The sequence below is a fragment of the Antedon mediterranea genome, chromosome 4 (genome assembly GCF_964355755.1).
Source record: "Antedon mediterranea chromosome 4, ecAntMedi1.1, whole genome shotgun sequence".
NCBI classification, from domain to species: domain Eukaryota; kingdom Metazoa; phylum Echinodermata; class Crinoidea; order Comatulida; family Antedonidae; genus Antedon; species Antedon mediterranea.
Window position 1 is genome coordinate 29,690,772 of NC_092673.1, and position 22,927 is coordinate 29,713,698.

The 22,927-nt window shown below is 35.2% G+C and overlaps 1 protein-coding gene across 2 annotated transcripts; it reads right to left on the reverse strand.

Moving 5' to 3' along the window:
* Positions 1-1,224: 1,224 nt before the first annotated feature.
* On the reverse strand, positions 1,225-22,873 carry LOC140047225 (T-complex protein 1 subunit eta-like). Of its 2 annotated transcripts, XM_072092115.1 has the most exons (11): positions 22,813-22,873; positions 16,927-17,080; positions 16,448-16,554; positions 15,914-16,092; positions 15,382-15,553; positions 14,785-14,949; positions 10,391-10,524; positions 7,672-7,824; positions 4,661-4,812; positions 4,201-4,389; positions 1,225-2,540 (listed from the first exon to the last, which is right to left on the reverse strand). In XM_072092115.1, the coding sequence occupies exons 1-11, from the start codon at positions 22,816-22,818 to the stop codon at positions 2,323-2,325; spliced, it is 1,629 nt and encodes a 542-aa protein (XP_071948216.1). In that variant the 5' UTR covers positions 22,819-22,873; the 3' UTR covers positions 1,225-2,322. The 2 variants fall into 2 exon arrangements, with proteins under 2 accessions (XP_071948216.1, XP_071948217.1); XM_072092116.1 differs by lacking the exons at positions 16,927-17,080; positions 22,813-22,873 and adding an exon at positions 16,654-16,708.
* Between the last annotated feature and the right edge of the window lie 54 nt (positions 22,874-22,927).

Here is a 22,927-nt window from a genome sequence, read left to right on the forward strand (position 1 = left end):
CCAATACGAAAAGGGAGACCTAAATATACGAAAAGGGAGACCCACGTACGAAAAGGGAGACCCCACTATACGAAAAGGGAGACCCTAATATACGAAAAGGGAGACCTAAATATACGAAAAGGGAGACCCAAATATACGAAATGGGAGACCCAAATATACGAAAAGGGAGACCCCACTATACGAAAAGAGAGACCACACTATACGAAAAGGGAGACCCTAATATACGAAAAGGGAGACCCAAATATAGGTCTCCCTTTTCGTATTGGGTCTCGTGTCAGGTCTCTGGTCTCGGGTCGGGTCACCCGTCAAAAACAGATGATTTCATTTTTACAGAAACCGGTCCTATATATTTGTCTACTTTTGGATTGGGGGGGGGGGGGGAGGTTACCCAGGGGGTAGTTATCATAAGGGGGTAGTTGTCCTAAGGGGGGGGGGGGGGGGTTGTTATCCGGGGAGTAGTTGTCCTAAGGGGGTAGTTGTCCAGGGGTAACTGTCCTAGAACCATTTATTATGCTATAGTAAACATTTATGTCCAAAAATAAAAGGGTCGAAAAATGGCCATTTTTCAAAAATTTTCCTGTACTATAGTACAGGGATTTAGCCAATAGCCAATTTTCGACCTTATTTTTTTATAAAACTGGTTACTATAGAATAATTGACATGCGCAGAACCCAATATTCGACTCTGCACATGTTTAATATGCTATAGTAACCATTTATGTCAAAAAATAGACAAAAATGGTTACTATAGCATAATTGACATGCGCAGAACCTAATATTCGACTCTGCGCATGTTTATTATGCTATAGTAACCATTTATGTCAAAAAATATGGTACTATAAAATGATCATAAAGCAATATATGATTATATACAGCAATATTATCGCATAATTGAATTTAAAAAACTTGATATTTTGGCAATTTTTCGGAAAAATCCCTGTACTATAGTACAGGAATTTTTTCGAAATATATCACCATTTTTTACTCATGTGCAGACGCAATGTTCTCTGCGCATGTTACCTTAAGACATATTTTAATGTTGATAATTTGGCCATTTTCCACAAAAATCCCTGTATTTTTTTTTTTACTTTCTAAAAACCCATGTATTTGCATTTTTCTAAAAAATGCATGTACAGGGATTATTCAATTTATCCAGGATAAACACATGTCTCTACAATACAATGAGATGACTAAAAATACATAACAAAAAAACTTCAGACTCATGTACGTCTCATTGCCACATCAATTCATTGTACAAAACAGATAAACTCAACATTATTTGTAAACTTCACAAGATTTCCTAGTAGCACTACAATCAGCAAAAGTGATTTATTATAATATTATAATAAATGATTAATTGTTGTCTTGCAGCAACCAGGGTGACGTGTGCTGGAAGCAGATGCTTACAAGCAGTTAGTGCCAGTACTTAAGCTTCATATAACACTAATTAACCCAAAGCTTATGCATAATTATCCCCATTCTACAATCCTAGGTACATTGCAAGTATTTACCCCATTTTTTTATGTTTGATAATAGGCATCTTTTTATTATGTTGGATATTATTAATTACTGACATTTTAATATGCGTGGTACAACTAATTTCAACATTAAAGCCAATTAATAATGTTGTAAATAGTCTTCCAGAAGAACAAATATTCCTGTCCTCCCCTTCTTCGCATTCAAATGGAGCAAGCCTTTTGGCTACGCAAACTACAGTTGCTAAGCAACGGATGATAAACAAGCTTGAAGGAATGTAATGTTAGCTGTAAACGCATCGTTGCCAACATGGATCGCTCCTTGCGGGCACAAATACAATATTTATATCGTGACTCAAACACTACACTATCAAACTTTATGTGACCAAAAAATGTGATGTGCTCATATATGGTAGTGATATGCCCAAATATGGTAGTGAAATGACATTGTCATGTCCTTATATGAGCACATCACATTTTCTTGTCACATAAAGTTTCATAGTGTAGATAGAGCTTAACATTGCTGAGTAGCTGTTTTATACAATATATTTCATTACACTCTACCGAGTATATTGTTTTTTGCGTCGATATTTTACGAACAGGAGAACAATGCTTGACCTTTAGCTGTCTCTTCCAAGATTTGTTGCCATTTCATTGTATTTATGAGCAGTTTGCTTTGGCCAAGAATATATATAAAAAAATCGCACAATTATTTGCCAAATACAAACATGTATGCTGGCTGCCCAGAGGGTAGGTTTTACCCTTTATTTCAACTGAAAAGCTAACTTTAGGCCAGGTACATATAAATTCTACATTTCAGTATAACATTATGCTTACGATTAGTACGCTTAGAATGGTCTACCTCTCCCACGTCCTCTTGGTGCTCCGCCGCCATCTTGAGACGATTTTGGATTTTTTACAGTCTCGTCTACGGACAGAACTAAGCATGCCGCCTCGGAAGCTGCAGTGAGAGCGTTGATTTTCACGATAGATGGTTCCCACACAAATGCTTCTAGGTTATCCGCTATATCTTCTTTGAGAATGTCTACGCCATACCAAGTACCACCTACAAAACGAAATGACGGAAATTGATTATGTCACACGCAGGTCACACCCTCTATGGCACGTAGGTCAACAAACAAGTCACGCTATTCCAAGTGAAAAAAGAAATTGGAAACAAATTCAGAATAAAAAGTAGCATTCAGAGAAACAAAATCAGGATAGATGGCCTTTGACATGATTTAGTATGATATGGTTTTCGGCACGGTGAATTTTTCCCTATCATAAGTTAAAGGTCAAATTATAACGCCTTGTTTGGAACACCACCTATACAGGACAGCTTCTTATAAAACAAACAAGATAGGTCACTCCTATTAAGGGGACATTTTGTTGTGTTATTTGTTATCCCCTTATTAAAGGTTTTCGGTACGGAGAATTTTTCCCTATCATAGATTAAAGGTCAAATTATAACCTCTTGCCTGAAACACCACCTATACAGGACAGCTTCTTATAAAACAACACTCCTATTAAGGGGACATTTTGTTGTTTTGTTGGTTATCCCTATATGAAAGAATCTATGCAGTTGAAAACCTCAGGACGATCCAAGTGTACCATATAATATATTATTGTTTTATTTGGTTTTGTGAAAAAAATACACCTTTCATAATTCCCATATGTTATGTTTATAGAACTACTATCTCATTGTGTTATGCTATGATATAATTAAAAATATATATATACTGGTCTTTTAATACAGGCTCAATATATTTTATAAATATTCTGCTTGAGGAACAAAACCGTCAAAGAATGGCAACAAATTGAAGGAAATCTTCGACCAAAATTAGGTTAATGCGTTTTTATTTATAGAACGCTAGTAATTACAATGGAAATTTAATTATCACTTCTGGGATACTTTTTTTCTTTTGTTTGCCCTTTCGAGTTAATAGTTTTTTTCAATTCTAATACACTTAGGGAGCAGTGTAATGATTTGGATGGTTCTTTACTATTGATAAACATAAAATATTTGAATACTTTTGGATGCTCAATCTTTGTAGGAATTTTAGATTTTTTAACATTCTGATACACTCAGGGGGCAGTGTAGACATTTAGAAGATTTGATATTACACTTACAAGTAATGCAGTACAATTTTTTTCTTTTAAGGGAACACTTTATAAGGTGAAAACAATGAACAGCCAAGCCTTATAAGTTTTATCGAAAATAGCTTGATTTCGCGAGAAACGTCATTGCACAATGGGAAGGGTTTGGGAGCAATAGCGCCGCTGTATAATACAAACATTATATACTAATGGTGGCGCTATTTCTCCCAAAGCCTTTCCATTATGCAACGCTCACGCAATTTGCGATAAACTATATTTGTTGGGGTTCTGAAGGTTTCCTCTTTTTTATTCTAATTATCTTTTTTTTTTTTAAATGGGCACATGAACTTAATGCGACTAATTCTCATTACTGTATCTCCACATCTGGTATTACGTGCAGTATCATAGGCAATTCTTTTCTGTAATACACTGTTACATAGCCCAGGGCCAAGACAAAATACAGTAGCCATGTAATCCTAAAATGTGCAGTCGCCAGCAACACAACCTTCTTCATACAGTTGCAAACCGGTTGCAGTTGCAAACACGTTTGCTAGTGTAGACAAGGCTTTAGACAACCCCTAGCTAGGGGTCAGTCAGTTATTGCGTACATAAAGAAACAAGTTAATTACCTTGTGCATGCTTCTGTCTCAACTTATTCAGTATATTAGTTGCGTCAAAGCCAGCATTGTCACATAACTGTCTTGGAATTATTTCCAATGCCTTGGCAAATGCCCCTATAAGGATTTGCTGTTTACCAGCTATTGTGCGTGAATAATCTCTTAAATACTTGCTTAGTTCCATCTCAATGGCTCCACCACCTGTAAGAAATAAAATATGATATGGTAGTACAGTTGAAGCCCTGCTAGAGACACCTCTATTCAGGGGGCATCTTCTGTACCATAAGGGGATACTGTTTAATGAAATGAACAAGGAAAATCCCCTGATCTGGTCTCTAGTTTGAAAAAGGTACTTCAGGAATAAAGGATGACTCTTTCAAACATGCCAAAGCCCTAGCTACAGTAGTGTTTTTGGGGTAAATTAAGATGTTTTTCAATAATAGCATACAAATCTGCCAAGTCTTAACCATACCTGCAACAATTGAATCATTTTTAATTGTCCGTCTGACAATCATAATAGCGTCATGTAGGGATCTCTCCGTCTCCTCAATGAACTGCTCTGCACCTCCTCTTAAGATCAGCGTACATGTCTTAGCATTTGGACATCCTGTAAACAGATTGTACCTGTAACAGATCAAAACAATAATATATATTATATAAGAATTTATAAATCCAAAGGCAAATTACTGAAAAATTGACAATGCTGTTATATATTTTTTTATCTTTTAATTCATACACAACAGTGGGTAACTCGTTCATTACAGGATGGATAAACTATTGTCAGGATTGAAACCCGGACCTTGGGATGGTAAGGCAAGCACGTTAACCACCAAGCTACAGCTCCACTAGAAAATATTGTTGAAGCTGAAAATAGATAGTAGTGAGGGTTACAAATGAACACACGATTCTACTAGATGCCAATTGTACATAACTATGTTGTTTTCATCTCTGTACATATTGGACACACCTTAGCCATTGTTTTATCTTTAGCTATATATCTTAAATCAATTAAATAATTAAAAGACTTTAATTTAATGTTCCTTTGTTTGATATCTTTTTGTAAAACAGACTTTTTGTCTTCCGAATCTACCAGTTCTGGTTGTGTACAGTATACCGATTTTTAATTGATTATATCAAGGTGAAATCTAGATTGTAAACACAGTTATCTCAAGCATCCACTAAAGTGTATTATAATGTATTCATCATTATTATTTTACGTGGCAATGCTGTGTATCCATTGTACAGGGAGCGGACATCTCCAACATGATGTAATAATAATGGAATTTAAACGCATTCTGTATACGAAAATAAAATAATTGAAACCATGTTATTTTCTCTTTGAATAACGCAGAGTGTTGTTTACACAGTATAAGAGGATAACATGTGTATTCATTTATCACTCATCACAGGGGTTGATCAGTTTAAATTACGAGCCTAATATTAGCCATCGCGACCATAAGGGACGTCGATTGTTGTTGGGCTAACCGCTACATCAATAACATCCTAGACAGGTATTAAAAAAAAACAACAACGAAACGTGCAACAACAGAACGAGACAACAAGACCGGTGACATTACGTTCTTATGTGATTGCTTCACGTATTTTAAATAAGTTAGTGATTTACAAATCAAGCATATGTAATAATATTGAGTTGAAAGTGAAAGTGTTGGTTTCATTATCAGACCATTACACAGAATCCTCCAGACACCCCCTACATCATTACAGCCAGTCTTCTATTTACAATTCACACCTAAACCTTAAAAAAAATCTACAGCTTGTCAAGTTCAAAAAGTTGCGTGAACATGTGGAACAAACTTGCTTTAACATCAACGATTAGCAACTAAATACCGTGTGACACTCTTTGGCAACACAGAACTGATTTGATTCATTTTGACTGACAATCACAAGCTATGTGACATCACTGTTAATCTGATTATTGAGATAAGAACCCGCTGTAGTCGGAGACTGTACCCTACTTTCAAATCCTCCATGCGACACTACCATAGCCCACTATGTTCTTATCAACTGTTTATTATTTTGACTTCTTATAGATCTTTCTCCACCTAATTTCAAAACAACAGTCACCTACGAAACCACTGGATACCTTTCAATAGTAATACCTAAATACTTTTTAACTTATTCGATCCCATCGACTTTTCTAGCTTCATTCCTGGCTGGTGGATGTGGAAAAAACACCATAGAGTATACTAACGTAAAAGATGCACTTAACACAGGCATATTTAGACCGTATTCACATGGGCATATTTGGACTGTATTCAAATGTGCATATTAAGACTGTATTCACACTAAAATATGTGGACAGTGTCTACATGGGTATATTAGGACAGTGTTCACACAGGTATACAGTATATGAACAGTACTGACATGGGTATATTTAGACCGTATCCACACAGGCAAATTTAGACCGTATTCACATGGGCATATTTGGACAGTGTTCACACAGGTATATTTAGAAAGACTGGTACTTTCAATACTTCACATTCACACACAACAAACTACAAATCACCTGCTTACAATTAAAATAGAACTTGTTATCTAGATGACCTTTCTAAAATGTCACAAAAAATTAGCTTACATCTGTGAAACTGAACAAAATGTATCAAAATTGTAGAATGTTACGAATCCAATTTGATAAGGTTAAATAGGATGCCCAATTGTGAATTTCCAATTTACAAAAAAATGTTGAAAATCCAAATGAGAAGTACATGCCAAATACAGTATATTGAAATAAAAAAGTTTAATAGTACATTGTGTCTATAGTTGTCTGTAGTATTTACATTGATTTAAAATGTTGCCAGTACATAATATTGTTGTATTTGTTAACGAAACTAATTTCCCCTGTGGACCAATAAAGATTATATAACTCGTACTGTAATTATACTACATTCAATTTTCCAGCCTAATTTATGTTTGTGGTTTTCTTTTCTAATTACCCATTTCTGTTTTAGTTGTATGTGCTAATTGGCTAATTAACAAACTTTGATTGTCGACTCTATTTTTTTTGTAGATTTCTGAACATTTTGAGGTTTTTAGAATAGTTAAGAGTGGAAATATTGTTCTGTGTAAATTTCATTGTTTTTACACTTTGTATTATTGGTCAGAATATATTATTAATCTCATCTCAAGAAAATATGGCAATATAATGTATGATTCTCCTTTATATTATCGTATGTTATATTTCGCTGGACATCAATTACCTTTTATCAACATACATTGTACAGAATTACTCAGTATTTATAAAAGATAATTGGATAAAATCACATTTTTTTAAACAAAGTTTTTGTAAATGTTGTGAAATGAATTCAACATAAAGCGTTGTCACCAACAAGTAAATGTCCAAGCTTGATAAGCGCGACTGCATTTTCACTTCGTTTGTAGACTGTGCAGACATCCTGCGGGAGTGGTCTGTTCCCCTGTACAACTTGGCCTGTCCTGTGAATCATACTAGCCATTACAACTTACCTGTCACCACCAATCTGCTCTTCCTCGAAACATTCGCACCTGCCCAGCACATCGTCCGTCAGGTTCTGTACGGTGCTCTGAATAGCGCCCCCACAAGCTTTTAATGTCCGCTTCAAATCATTTTCCGTCACTCGTCCAGCGCAGAACATATCTCTGAAAGATGTAAAAAATATATTGCCAATAAATATTTTACTATATGCACTTCTCTATTATTCATGTTAACGAAATGTTGTGATAGTTTTCGATCCATCTAAATCGTACCAATAAAAACTCTCAATATCATAAAGGTATTATTAAAGTTTAAAATAATAAATATCCATAACATAGCGGTTCAACAATAATATCAATAGTTAGTTTTCGGAATTACTTTCTTTTAGTTTAATATGAAAAAAAAAATTATGTTTGTTAACGTTTTATGAAGTCCCATAGGCTATGCTTTATTCGCAAATCCCAAATGCTATTACCGTGCTTGGCTCAAGTAATTGTTATGCCCGCAATAAAACTAAAACATTAAACCGCAACTTGGATATACAATATAAACGATTTATTAGGAATAAAGCACGGCAAAACCGACGTCCATTCCATAGGGACAGTTTGCCGCTTGCTATATCTCAGTATCCAGAACCGGGAACGGCTTTTTCCATGATCCATGCTTAAATGTTATAAATGTTATTTTCCATATTTGAGAAGTGAAAGTGATTCTGTCTCGAACATTTAATAATAGAATTAGAGAAACTGATAAGCAATTTGTAGCAATAATAGGCTCACTGGTCAACCTGTTTGCCCAACCTATCTCAAATACATTACTATTACAGCAACTAGTCGTAGGCGAAAGAGAAACGCTTAAACACACAAAACTATATATACTGAAACCAGATACGCAAGAAGTCTATTTAGGTTTTGACAAATCTAAAGCTCTATCTACCAATATAAAATGTGACAAACAAATGTGATGTGCCCATATATGTAAATGTTGATGTCATATCACTATCATACTTGAGCACATCACACTTTTTTTTTTCAAACTAGTTGAGACAGACATTTACGAATGTTATACTTTCAGGAAAGCCTTGTATATTCATTGATAGAATGTGAAGTTCTCATTGTGGTTTTTCCAGCATCATTCAACATATTATTATTATTTCATGGTTTATCAAAATAAATTGGCTCCAAACCGGAATTAAAAACTGTATAAAATCAAATCAAATAAATATTCGTCTAGTAGTAGTAACGGTATTTTGTCAATTGTAATTGAAATGTACAGTACATTTTAATACATTTTAATTTGTTCATTTATATTATTACACCTGTATTACACCTGTATGTATTATCATAAGGCACAGTGTAGTATTCAGTATCCTTTTTTGTCTGGAAATTATATTGGGAGAACAATGATGCTGTTTGGGGAGAAAATATACCTGAATACAAGAAAATGCAACTTGGGTCAGATTTAATAAATGTCTAGTAGCAGTATTTTGTCAATTGTAATTGAAAAGTAAAATATATCTTTCAACTTCATCTATGGTAAAGTACTTGTTTAGAATTGGGAGAATACTGATGTTGCTTGGCAAGAAAATATATACAAGAAAATGACACTTGGGTCAGACTTAATTACAAAGATGACACAGTACTTAGTTCTAGAATGAAGCCATAAAGCTTCATGGTTCTAGGTACTAACAATTGGGACTGTACTCTTTAGAATTACTTGATAACCACATTATCCCAAATGGCTAGATCAGAATAAGACTACATACATAATTCATGTTAGCTTACAACCACCATTACACAATGGCTAGACTTGTTGCATCATACATACAAGACTCCATCTCCATCCCAATTAAAATCTCCGACAAACTTGCCCCCTTTCCCATGATCACAACAGACACCCCTTGCCTATTGTCACCCCCTTTCCCACAGAAGACACCCCTTGCCTATTTACATGTGCGTCTTCCTCTGGGCCACACAGTGATAATTTGAACCGTACTAAAAACAAAGACACGACACAATACTTTCACTTGTACAAGCGCAAAATACACAACATCAGAAAATAAATCACATTCTGTATCATTTGGCCATTTTCACTCATTATTGCTAGTAATAGATGTTGACATTTCACAATTAAATCATTTCGTTTTGTAATTCTGATCTGGTTTCTGACCACAATTGTTCAGTTCTTAATTATATTCTTTCCTGCGCACGAAGCAAACACAGGTGTCAAATACAACAACGGCATGCCCCGAGCGCCGATAAGATCAGAAGAGCATCCTCAAACGGCAATCGTAACCATATGCATCGACTCTCTAACTGGGATCTCCTTTCTCTTTTGATGTGCCAGCCAGCAACCAACCCTGAGTCATTTTAATACATGCCAACATTTTATCAATGAGCTACAACCAATAGCAACGCAGCGATGATTGCCGACTCCTCCCACAGTCATCAGTCAGCGTTTATCTACTGTTTTTTCTTAATCCCGTCTATCAACACTTCGGCAACGTAAAGTGAATATTTTCCCAGCAACAAGAAGTAAATAATGCCATGTTTCAAATATTAATACTAAAACAAGTATAAACACTATTGGAAAGGTATAATTGTGCGAGTTATAACCCTAGCAATAGGTCAGGATTGAACCGCGAATTTTGGGATTGGAAGGCAAGAACATTGACCAATACCAATTTACCTACAGCGCCACTACTATTAGATAATGTTAAGCATACTTTACCTATCAGCAAAATATTGAGTGGCGACATCACCAATTGGTAACTTAGATAAAACCACCTTGGTTCCACTCTTGTACAAATGTTCAAGTTTCTCGTACAAAATGGACCATTCTGCATCCACAATAGATTGATATTCCTATAAGACATATTTGAAAAAATTAGAATTAAAAAGAAAATTTAAGACATTTCAGAAAAATGTGTACGTCAATAGCACATATTTTTATTGTGGACAAAAAAAGAACCAGATATTGTTTGTAAATAAATTGATAAACTATCTACAAGAGTGCAAAAGTTTAAAAATACAAGGATATTGAACTTAATTGGCATAAAATAAACATACAAATGTGCTGCATTAGTACAGTATGATAGTTAAAATGTTAAATCAGATTAAACCATATGGTAATTAGTGAATAATTGATTGGTTTTTTACAATTAGTAAATAATAATAATAACTAAATAAACATCATAATCAATCACCATTGGCTTCAAGTAAAATGAATCTTAAATGTAAAAGTCTGTTCAGAAACATGACATAAACTAGTGTATTAACATGTCAAGAACGTGTGAAGTATGTCTTCAACCCATGGCAATATAACGGTAACAATTATTCTTAAAATCTGAATTTAAATCTCACTCTGAGGGACTGAATTTACCTCGCCGCTGATCCCTGCAATTATTAATAATTTACATGTCAATAATTTGGCAACTTTATAACCAATTGGACTAATCTCACCCTTGTGGTGATATACACAAAATACATTAAATCGACTGGGACTGTTAATCTGAAATTACCTAAATTACTAACTGAAATAATTATTTGCATAGTCACTTATGAAACATAACTCACTAATGAAATTATTAAATTCCATTAAGAACACATTCAACATTAAATATGACCAGATTCTGTGTCAGTATTTCATTGCCCATATTATTATGTCAAAGTTGCCAGTTATTTGCCAACCATTAAGTTTTACTCCACTAAAGTAATGGGTCCGAATCTTCCTTTACTCTCACAACTTCCTATAGATGCTGATAGAGCTGTTCAACTAAAACCTATTATATGTAGAGGGTAAAGTTACCCGATGCCTACTAGCGACAATAAACTGACCGCAATCACTTATAAGATACTACTAGTGCAAGATTATTTTGATGATATTTAGCAGCTATGTGCTATGATATAAGCATGTTGCCCTCAGCAGACATGATACTCCCGAATGTTTATTGCCGTTTGACATGATACCATGTTACAAGACTCTTTTTACTTTACTTTCTAATGATAAGCGATATGGAAAGTACCTTTAAATTATCCTCACATTTTAAATTACCAATGAAATTTTGCTTTGCTTTAATAAACAAGAAAAATATGAAATTACATGACGATAAACAAAACTTGCAGATCTAATGAATTTGTCCTTAAACACAGGAAATAATATTTCAGCTAATTATAATTCTTAAATTTGTAACATAATATGTCGTTGAAATTAACTCGTAATTTAAAATGTTCATTCTAAATATTTAAAACCAGTTGAGAATTAAAAATAAGTTAAAATTTAAGCCAATTATGATTGAAAATAATTTGTAAGAAAATATTCATTACTGACTAATAATTTAGAAATTAAATATTTTGCTACAAAAACGATTGAGTAATATTAAAGTAACTCTCTAAATGTAATACTTCATAAAAATTATACTGGGTGATTTATAAAAGCTAGACGAGAGTGACTAGTTGTTTCAGAAATAATATAATTCGCAACACAAGTCCCAAGGTTTTAAAGTGACAAATCGACTTTGTGTTTGTCACGGGAAAGAAACTGTCAACACTCTGCGTAACGACGTAGCTGCCGAAATAGTCATGTTTACACTTTGCGAAAAAACCTCAATGTCAACAATAGTTAGTATCACCTTGTTATAGTGTATCGATATAAAGGCACCTGAGAATATCACAATTAAAACTTCTAACAACATTATCAATCTGACCTAGATAAAACTAAGGGTGCAGGGGGATAGAACAAATGATGCGTCTGGGGACATGTCCCCCGAGAGACGGGGGAACTGCACCACGAGGGGACGGACTCCATCGGGGCTAATCTCTCCCATGTCATCGAGGAAGCATTTAATATCTAACCTGTTATTATAATCACCTATGATGTAATTAATTTTTGTTAATAGCGTGATTTTTTCTGTAATTTTCTGTGTTACATCCTGACCCTATAGTTGCTATTAGTCCTTCCGTTTTTCTTTCTTTTTTTTTTGTATTGACCAGCTGTTAAAAAATTTACTGATCAGGTGTACAGCTGTGAACAGCCCAGATGTTCACTTGCCACTCTCAAGCTAAACATAGCTTATCTAATGAGTGCAAAGGGATACGAATATATTAACTACATTAATAAGAGGAATTAAAAAGCACAGATGGTTAACGTGAAGGGGAGGAAATTATAAAGGTCAAGAAGAGGTCAACTGAGAAACTATTGTAAATACTTTATAATCGAATTTATACAACATACATTACACAAATTGCACACATTAATTCCTGTGATGATTGACTTATTTTTGTGGATTTTCTTCACAAATCACATGATTGTTGTTAACACAGTTTACACGCAATTTTCAGCATAATGGCAACAGGATTCATTGATTAAAAGTTTGCATGGCGAAATCAAATATTGAGATATAAAGTCTGCGGTACACTGCGTATATTAGTTCTGAAAAGAACTGTTGAGTAACTCGGGAAAATATTGTAGAGTAACTCAACAGTTCTTTTCAGAACTAATATACGCGGTGTACCGCAAACTTCAATTTATGATTCACCACAGAATTGTTTTGTAAAAAGCAAAACGATTTAACAAACTTCCATGTTTCTAGTTGCAATTTGCACAGTTGCAAGGTACAGTGTCTTTTAGAAGTCGGTTGCAAAGAGCTAGTTGCAACAATGCAATTTCCTACAGAGCTAGAAGGCCTATAGAGAATACACACAAGTAATGCGACAAGATCATTTTTGATAAATGATGATAAAGAACATCACGGTGTGTCCATGAACTTTTTTGACTCCGCTCAACCTGCCAAACTTAATTCACATCATGTACCTACAAACACACTACATTTGGACAGTATCTAAATGCTCAAAGTGTTCATTGATAAATCTTGACCCATGACCTCTAGTAATGTCATCTCCTGTCACAGTTGATTACTTCTGATATGAGATGTTTAAAAGAGAAAAAAAAAACCTATAAAAAACTTTTTAAATAACCTTTTAAAAAGTTACATTCAAAATGTTATTCAAGGAAAACAATTGGCCACCATAAACTAGCAATTCAGCATAACAGTGGTCAATTGACCGATCATTCTAACACTAGGTCGAAGCGCAAGGACGTACGCGCAAGGCAAGCGAGTTGCCCAATGACTAGCCCCACTGTTCGAATAATCCATCACTTGTGATTGGTCAAATCACTTGCGTTACGTTACGTTCTTGCGTTGCATTTCCAGTGAGAACCAAGCTTTAAATATTACCTTAAATATCTCACTATAGTTTGAGAAATGAATATGTATAAAGTTTAAAGATGAATACACAGATGTCATACAGTACAACCTTTTATTTTAAAAGATTAATTCATGTTTTTGTTAAATTCTTTTTCAGCTGATTTAAACACAAAAATATAGAATTAATGTTCACAATAATAAATTGAACATATTGTATATTATAAGTGTATTTTATATCTATAGTATATTCTTTTTTGAATACAAGCTGCAAATGTTTAATTACAATCTCACGAGGGCAGCAAACACATTTTACTCTGTAAATCGAGTAGTTGCCTATTATCCTGTGCAATTATAATATATTTTTGTAATGCAACATCATCCACTCAGCATTCTAAATCAAACTTTGTGACAAAAAAATTCTATGTGCCCATATATGGACATGATGATGTCATATCATTACCATATTTGGACACTTTTTTTTCAAACTAGTAGTTCTAGTGGCACATCTAATATCTAGGTCACAGTCACAACAAAACTCTATATCATGAATCACCACTTTGATGATATTAATACTGTATTGTTTTAATTGTAAGGCATGGATATAGCCACAACACCCTCTGGAACAATAGAAGAACAAACTTTCAACTACCATCACATCACATTTTTTTTTGTCAAACTAGTTTGATAGTGTAGACAGAGAGCTTATTGTTATATTGAGTAATGTTATCTATGGGTGCATTACCTGTACTTACCTCAACATTATCTACTTCTACATTGTCTTTTATATCAAATGTTGTATTGAGTAATGATGTTGTTTTTGTAGTCTACTTACTTCAACATTATCCACTCTAACTTCAGCATTGTCCTTTTATATCAAATGTTTTATTGAGTAATGATGTTGTTTTTGTTGTCTACTTACTTCAACATTATCCACTCTAACTTCAGCATTGTCCTTTTCTGCTTTCAGTTCCAATTCTATATTGAGTAACGCTATCTTTGGTTTCAAGTACTTCTTTTGCTGCATCTCAAATCCTGCGTACGAGAATGTCTTTTTAAACGCTACACCTGCCACCAATCTGGAATCCTAGCAAGAAAAATGACAACAATGGTAAAGGTAGGTCCCGTGATCATTGTCTGAACGTAGGAAAGTCTCGTATTCATTGTCTGAACGTAAGGAATTCCCGTATTCATTGTCTGAACATAGGGAGTCCCATATTCATTGTCTGAACGTAGGGAAGTCCCGTATTCATTGTCTGAACGTAGGGGAATCAGCGGCTAGGAGCTCACTTTACCAAGATTGTACATTATGTGGTAGGGTGGCCAGTTCCTTTCCACGCCGTAGTAACGACTCGGCTACCCAGCTCCTATTTATTTCAGTGCTTTGAATTCAATATGTGATGTGCCCATATATGGACATGATGATGTCATATCACTACCAAATTTGGGCACATCACTCCTTTTTTTTTTTTGTTCGTGTTGTTTGACAGTGTAGACAGAGATTTAGATTATAATTTACCTCAAGAGCTCCTCCTTTGACCTTCTTGATGCCAATCATGTCAAGAGGTAAAAGGTCATCAAGCATCAAAACGGCATCTACTACCATCTTAGAGAAGAACTCCTTTTGGCCAGATACTAATTTAGAACTGAGAGTTGTGGACGCACACTTTGTCAAAAGGTCTCTAAGCTCCCTGTAAGAAGAAAACAATAACATCATTAGTGGGAAAGTGGGGTTGAGTTTTAAACTGCAATCACACTGCTCTTTGAAATATGACAAAAGCCACACAGGAGGGAGATAATACCACTATCCCACACATGGACTTTCTTGGCCAGTTTTTCCCAGCTCATGTGTAAGGCCGTCAAAAGCAACAAATATCCACCACCACAGTTTGATTGTCTTTAGTTCCCATGTTCAATCTTTTTAATCATACAACTAGTTGAGTTGCAAAATTAGAGATTAACTTACTGATTATCCTCTTTGTTAATCTTGACTGCAATCTCTTTAATCCTATCTACAGATAGTTGAGTTGCAAAATTAGAGATTAACTTACCGATTATCCTCTTTGTTAATCTTGACTGCAATCTCTTTAATCCTATCTATAGCTAGTTGTGTTGCTTTCCTATAAGATCTCACAATGACCTGAGGATGGACATTATCTTCTACGTACACCTTAACCTGGTTTAGCAGCTCGGCCGCCAACATGGTCACTGTCGTCGTACCATCTCCTACCTTTTTAAAAACAATATATGTGAAATATATAGTGGAAACTAGTAATTGTGGTTATTCTTTTAACACTGGTATTATCTTTCAAATAAAAATACATTAGACACTTCTATTCAAGGGACACGCATATTTCAGGGGACTGGGACACGTTTAAAAAAAAACGAAGGGCAACACATGTCCAACCGCTATTTAGGAGAAACTTTTATTAATTTGCGGGGTTCATACTTTGCTTGTTAATAGTGTATAATTCACAGTTTTTAAAATATCGCACATACCTGTACCTTTCTTGCGCTGTATGCATGAGGATATTGTTTTATAATTAGTAAGTATAGTACACACGAAAATTTAAATATGAGCTTACCTCCGCATCTTGTGACTTGGCAATATCAACAAGAGTCTTTGCTGCAGGGTGTACAATATCAAGTAGCTTCACGATTGTTGCACCATCATTTGAAATTGTTACATTTCCTAGGGAAAAAATAGAAGAAATGTTACTTACCATCAAGCAGACACATGCATGATGGTTTTCGCAATGCAACGTCAAAAAGTTCATTATAAATATCTTACCTCCACCCTGTGCGATGAGCTTATCCATCCCCCTTGGGCCTAGGGTAGTACACACCACATCATATTATTATATTACATTTAATATCTTAACTCCACCCTGTGCGATGAGCTTATCCATCCCCCTTGGGCCTAGGGTAGTACGCACCACATCATATTATTATATTACATTTAATATCTTACCTCCACCCTGTGCGATGAGCTTATCCATCCCCCTTGGGCCTAGAGTAGTACACACCACATCATATTATTATATTACATGTGTTAATATCTTACCTCCACCCTGTGCGATGAGCTTATCCATCCCCCTTGGGCCTAGGGTAGTACGCACTGCATCTGCTACCACTTGACATGCTGTGATGTTACTAACAACTTGAGATTTTCCTTGAGACGCCTCAGTCCCTTCTTTCAACAGAATTATTTGTGGTTGCTGAATAAAGAACACAAAATCGATACTTTCAATGGAGGAATGTCTGTTTCTGCAAACTGCGATTAAATCAATACTTAATACATTACTGTATGTATCAAGAAAGAATGGTGATTACATTTGGTAGGTTGTTTTTTATCTCATAGCATGGTCATAACGTAAATCAAAATCATTTATTTTTATCGGTCAATATTTGTTAATTTACTTTGTTGTTTATTATTTATAAAAAAAATTTTATTCATCTAATCATAATTAACTGGAAAAGAACTGAAACTTTTGCCTTTTGTTGAGAGATTACTTAATCAGAAACCCAATATCGAACATGGGCAAAATTATGCAAACAAACTTTTTCTGCACCTAGGTTAGTCTTTTATGTTTAGGCAACGGATGATACCCACTTATCTGAAGTTTCATATCTTTTTAAACTTTTCATGATTTGAATGGAAAAATAAATGTGCAATGCCTGAAGAAAGGTGTTTTTTGGTAACAGCTTGTCATTTCACTTCTCATTAACCCCAGTCAACTCAATCATGTATAATTTAGACACAGCTTGCCAAAATCCATTCGTATTGTTTGAACGAAGCCTGTATGTACAGTACAGTAGAACCTCCATTTTACGTACGGTACGGGACCGAAAGGCGTACGTAAAACAAAGGATTCGTAAAATCAAGGTTGACCTTAAATTGACCCCAACAGCCCTCGAAATTGGGACGAAATGACCTCGGCAAAAAAATGCCGACGTAAACGAAGCCCACCTCGGCAACACGTCGGCATTTTTTTTGTTCAGCCCCCAAAGCTTTTTTTAGTATTCAATCACACACACATTAACTGTACTGTACCTAAAAATAGCTGTGTTATAATGTACAGCGCATTTGCGGCGCGGCTTGCTCTCTAAATAATAACCACGCAAACAAACCACGTGGTTTTCAATCCCCAATACAAGTTGGACTCTTCCATTCTCTCAGATCAGCCAAGTAACAATAAGTCATGTGATTTGTCATGCCTCACTAAACTCACATCATACGACGATAGAGCTGCTGAGCGTGGTTCGTTGTTGTTGTAAACGCCGGAGCGGTCTAGGCCTAGGCCTAATAATAGCTCCAACGTACAGTACAAATATTTAAAGATATATTTAATTCACTTGTAACGAAGGTAAATTTGAAAAAAACTGTAATACAGTAGGCATAAAACTATCTATTTGCTGTGTATGTGGTAGGCCTAAATCAATAAAAAGAGCCCCGGCAAATCAATGCCGTGGTAAGCTAGCAGGACCTCGGCATTTACCTCGGCATTGCCGAATGCCGAGGTAAATTTCGCGGGCTGCCCCAAATACGTAGAGATCGTAGCTATAAAGGCTACCCTGTTTGTCTACTTTACTGAACAGCATGCAGGTTGTCACTAGCTAGGCCTTGCCTAGACTATTCAGGCCAGGCTAGCAGGCCTAGCAAGATGTGAGGCCTAACTAGAAAAGTACAGTACTGTATATACAGGCTGTGAGATGTTTAAATAAAGTGTAAAATATCAATGTTCTTGTATTTTCTATCAATAAAAACAGTCGCTGCTTAAATGCACGTGCGTAGCTTGTCTCAAACACACAGCCATAGCTTTGTTGTGCTTTGTTGTTGTTAAATTGCGCCCTCAATGTAAGAAAATGATGACGTCATCGGTTATTTTAAGCGTATGTAAAATCAAGGGAACGTAAAATCAGGGTACGTAAAACACAGGTTCTACTGTAGGTTATAAAGCAGCTATTCCAAATGCATTATTATCATGGTTAAACAAACTGTGGTGTATATTTTTCGCCGTGGTTAGGATTCCGGCACCGGAACTCAACTGCCCAGCGTTAGGGAATCCGACACGCTATTGCGCATGCCCAGAGCGAGGTAATCGGTGACTCTATACATCAACAGCGATGGATCATTTAATAGCTGCGCCACACGGCGAACTAGCCTAGTTAGATGCCTACGAATATGGGATCCACTATAATCTAGGCTAGGGCTACCAGTTAGAAGTAACCAATGGGCCTATAGTATTTATTTTGTAATTAAAAAGTGGTTGCTTCATTCATATATAAAATTCATATCATTATGAATATATAATTACATGACTAGTTTTATGATTTTTCATAACGCATTATACTGTACATAACAACATGCAATCACAAGTTGATTTGTTGACGGCAGCCACCGCGTGGATGTGAAAAAACTGTTCGGGAAGTCAGGGTCGCAACGCTAAAAACAGCATTACGATTCTTAGATAGATACTGATACTTATTAATATCATTATAATTATTTTAACGCGTGGCGTAGTCGTATTTTAATTATTAATTCATGTATGGCATAGGCCAAGTTTCATCCATCGCTCTCTCGCTCGCGCAACGACTATCTAGGCTACAATAAATCCCTATAACACTCGGACTCTCCGTGGTGTGGTGGTGGTGTGGCACTATTAGTGCAAGCTATAATTCACTTCCCAGAGCTAGGGACTGGCATATATTTTTCAATTTATCTTTCTGCATTTAAATAGTGTTCAGTTTGAAAGAGTATATAATCATAAGCATTTTAAACTTTAAATCAACAAAATTGATTGAGTATTTCGAAAGTTATGAATAAAATAAGGTGTAAAAATTTGGCACCATCGCTATCCTTTGTTTACATAGGAATCCCCACCCCGCGTTTGTGACCTTGTACACAAATAGTCACTGGGTGAAAATACTACTAAAACACATACAGTATAAATACATTTTATGAACATATTTTTAATTAGAAAGTTGATGGTGACAAATATATATTTGCATAGTACCACATTTTGTTTGGAAATTGTGTCAAAATCACAAAAATAAGATAGAAAGTACTTATTTTATGTTTACCCTCTCCCCGGACTGCGCGAATGTCCCGGAGGAATACCCCCACCTCAGCCAGGCTGTGTGATGACGTCATCAGGCACTTCGCGGCCTAGAATTGCTTACTCACCTAGCATCAGGTGATTTAAAACCTTTTGTGATCCAATATAGGTGATATTTATGTAAAACCAAAGCCGTACACTGTTAAAATATAAATATATCTAAAATATATAAGCAAAATCCCAAAATATTAGGCATATTTTCGATTTTTTCTGATTTTACTAACATTTCGAGCCCAAAATAAAAAGTCATCGCGAAGACATGTGGGCAAAGGAATTTCAAATTTTTCATCGGAATTTTCCGAAGATCGTACAGTCATTCGTTTTTTCTGAATAGCCAATCAGAGTTCGTAAATTCATGCGCAAGTTGACCCCTTTTTAACAGGTTAAGGGTCACACTTGTCTATTCCCTAAAGATGTCTGCTGCCCTCTAGCGGTTTTGCTAGTCGCTACCAGAGCTCTGGGCATGCGCAATAGCGCGTCGGATTCCCTAACGGTGGGCAGTTGAGTTCCGGTGCCGGAATCCTAACCACGGCGTATATTTTTATTAGTTTTTGAAATGGCAGGCTAGGCCTATGCCTATAATAATCAACTAATCTAGGTTTAGGGCACGCTAGCCTCCTAATATTATTACAACCAAAGAATATATATCACAAGAATGAGTATTCCGCGATTTTTGCATGAGAAATTTGTAACAGAGAGCTCCAGAGAGTGATGCCCGCCCTCATAAGGGCGGATGTATACATACTAAATAAGACTTGATTTAATAGATATTATACATGTCACATTAAATAGAATTATGATAATAGTTTTGCAATTGTAAACTATTTTATAATACATATTTATTAACAAACTAATGTACATTCACTTTTACAGACAATTATTTACTAACATGCTAATTTAGTTCACAAAAAAGGCCTAACACAGCAACACCAAAAATCAATGAATCGTTTCTCAGCACGGCCTATTCTTTACCATTGCCGTGTACTACTCTACGCCCGGTAAATTAAGTATTGTTTTTATGATATAAATTAGTATAAGATACATGTTATTAATAGGAAAAAATGTTAAATGTCATTAACATTTATTTGTTTTACCAGAAACAAGTTAAATATAGGAATATTATTAAACTATCCTACGTGAAAACGCGTAAACACCAACACGCCCGGTCACGCTATCGTAGCGCCCGGTTGATAAAGCAAACTGTTTATACGGCAGTTTTTACTAAATAAATTGCATAAAACGAACAATTAAATATCTAAATAGTATTTAACATGATGTTGGCATGTAGTTGATAACATTTTTTATCATGAAAATACTACCGGTGGTCCAGCCTTTGATTAGTGAAACTGTCACAAAAAGTTGTATACATCCCAGATACATCCACACTTATGGCGGCGCCCTACCACATGGATAGCGACTAGCAAAACCGCTAGAGGGCAGCAGACATCTTTAGGGAATAGACAAGTGTGACCCTTAACCTGTTAAAAGGGGGTCAACTTGCGCATGCATTTACGAACTCTGATTGGCTATTCAGAAAAAACGAATGACTGTACGATCTTTTCCGGAAAATTCCGATGAAAAATTTGAAATTCCTTTGCCCACATGTCTTCGCGATGACATTTTATTTTGGGCTCGAAATGTTAGTAAAATCAGAAAAAATCGAAAACATGCCTAATATTTTGGGATTTTGCTTATATATTTTAGATATATTTATATTTTAACAGTGTACGCCTTTGGTTTTACATAAATATCACCTATATTGGATCACAAAAGGTTTTTAATTACCTGATGCTAGGTGAGTAAGCAATTCTAGGCCGCGAAGTGCCTGATGACGTCATCACACAGCCTGGCTGAGGTGGGGGTATTCCTCCGGGACATTCGCGCAGTCCGGGGAGAGGGTAAACATAAAATAAGTACTTTCTATCTTATTTTTGTGATTTTGACACAATTTCCAAACAAAATGTGGTACTATGCAAATATATATTTGTCACCATCAACTTTCTAATTAAAAATATGTTCATAAAATGTATTTATATGTGTTTTAGTAGTATTTTCACCCAGTGACTATTTGTGTACAAGGTCACAAACGCGGGGTGGGGATTCCTATGTAAACAAAGGATAGTGATGGTGCCAAATTTTTACACCTTATTTTATTCATAACTTTCGAAATACTCAATCAATTTTGTTGATTTAAAGTTTAAAATGCTTACGATTATATACTCTTTCAAACTGAACACTATTCAAATGCAGAAAGATAAATTGAAAAATACATGCCAGTCCCTAACATGGACAATATTACTGTTACAGGGAAAATCGCGGAATACTCATTCTTGTGATATATATTCTTTGTTACAACCCACCAGACAGAGCAACAGAGGGGGTCAGGCAGTGTGGGTTTTTAATAATTATTTAAAAAATTAAAAAGCACTGCAGCCTCCTTTTTTGGTTTGTCATTCCACCTGGACCAGTCAACAATAAACAATGAATTTCATATTTCTTTTTTTAATTTTTGGATTATTATTATTATTATTATTTTGAAGGGTAGTTACGTAGCCTACTACATCTATGACTATAGGCTAGGCGGCCTAACTAGGCCATGATGACCGACAGAAGCATGGAGAGTTCAAAACTTGGGTGCCCATCCTCTTCGTCGTCCTGGACCAATAGGCGAGATATCATAGAAGATTCTAGAATCATATATTTTTTTAATTTGGTATATTCCTACAAAAATACATTTTAAAATACCCAAAAAGAACAGATTATATTATTATAGAAGTATCAATACTTTTGAGAAAGTAATAAGCTTGATTTCCATGGATTTTAAATCTTACCATCATTTTTGTAATCGGCTACGGTATCCAAGTTATTTCCAAATCAATGTGAATCAGCTAGTGCAGTGGAGAAGAGAAATACATTTATTAACGAACAGACAAACTCTTCAATAAG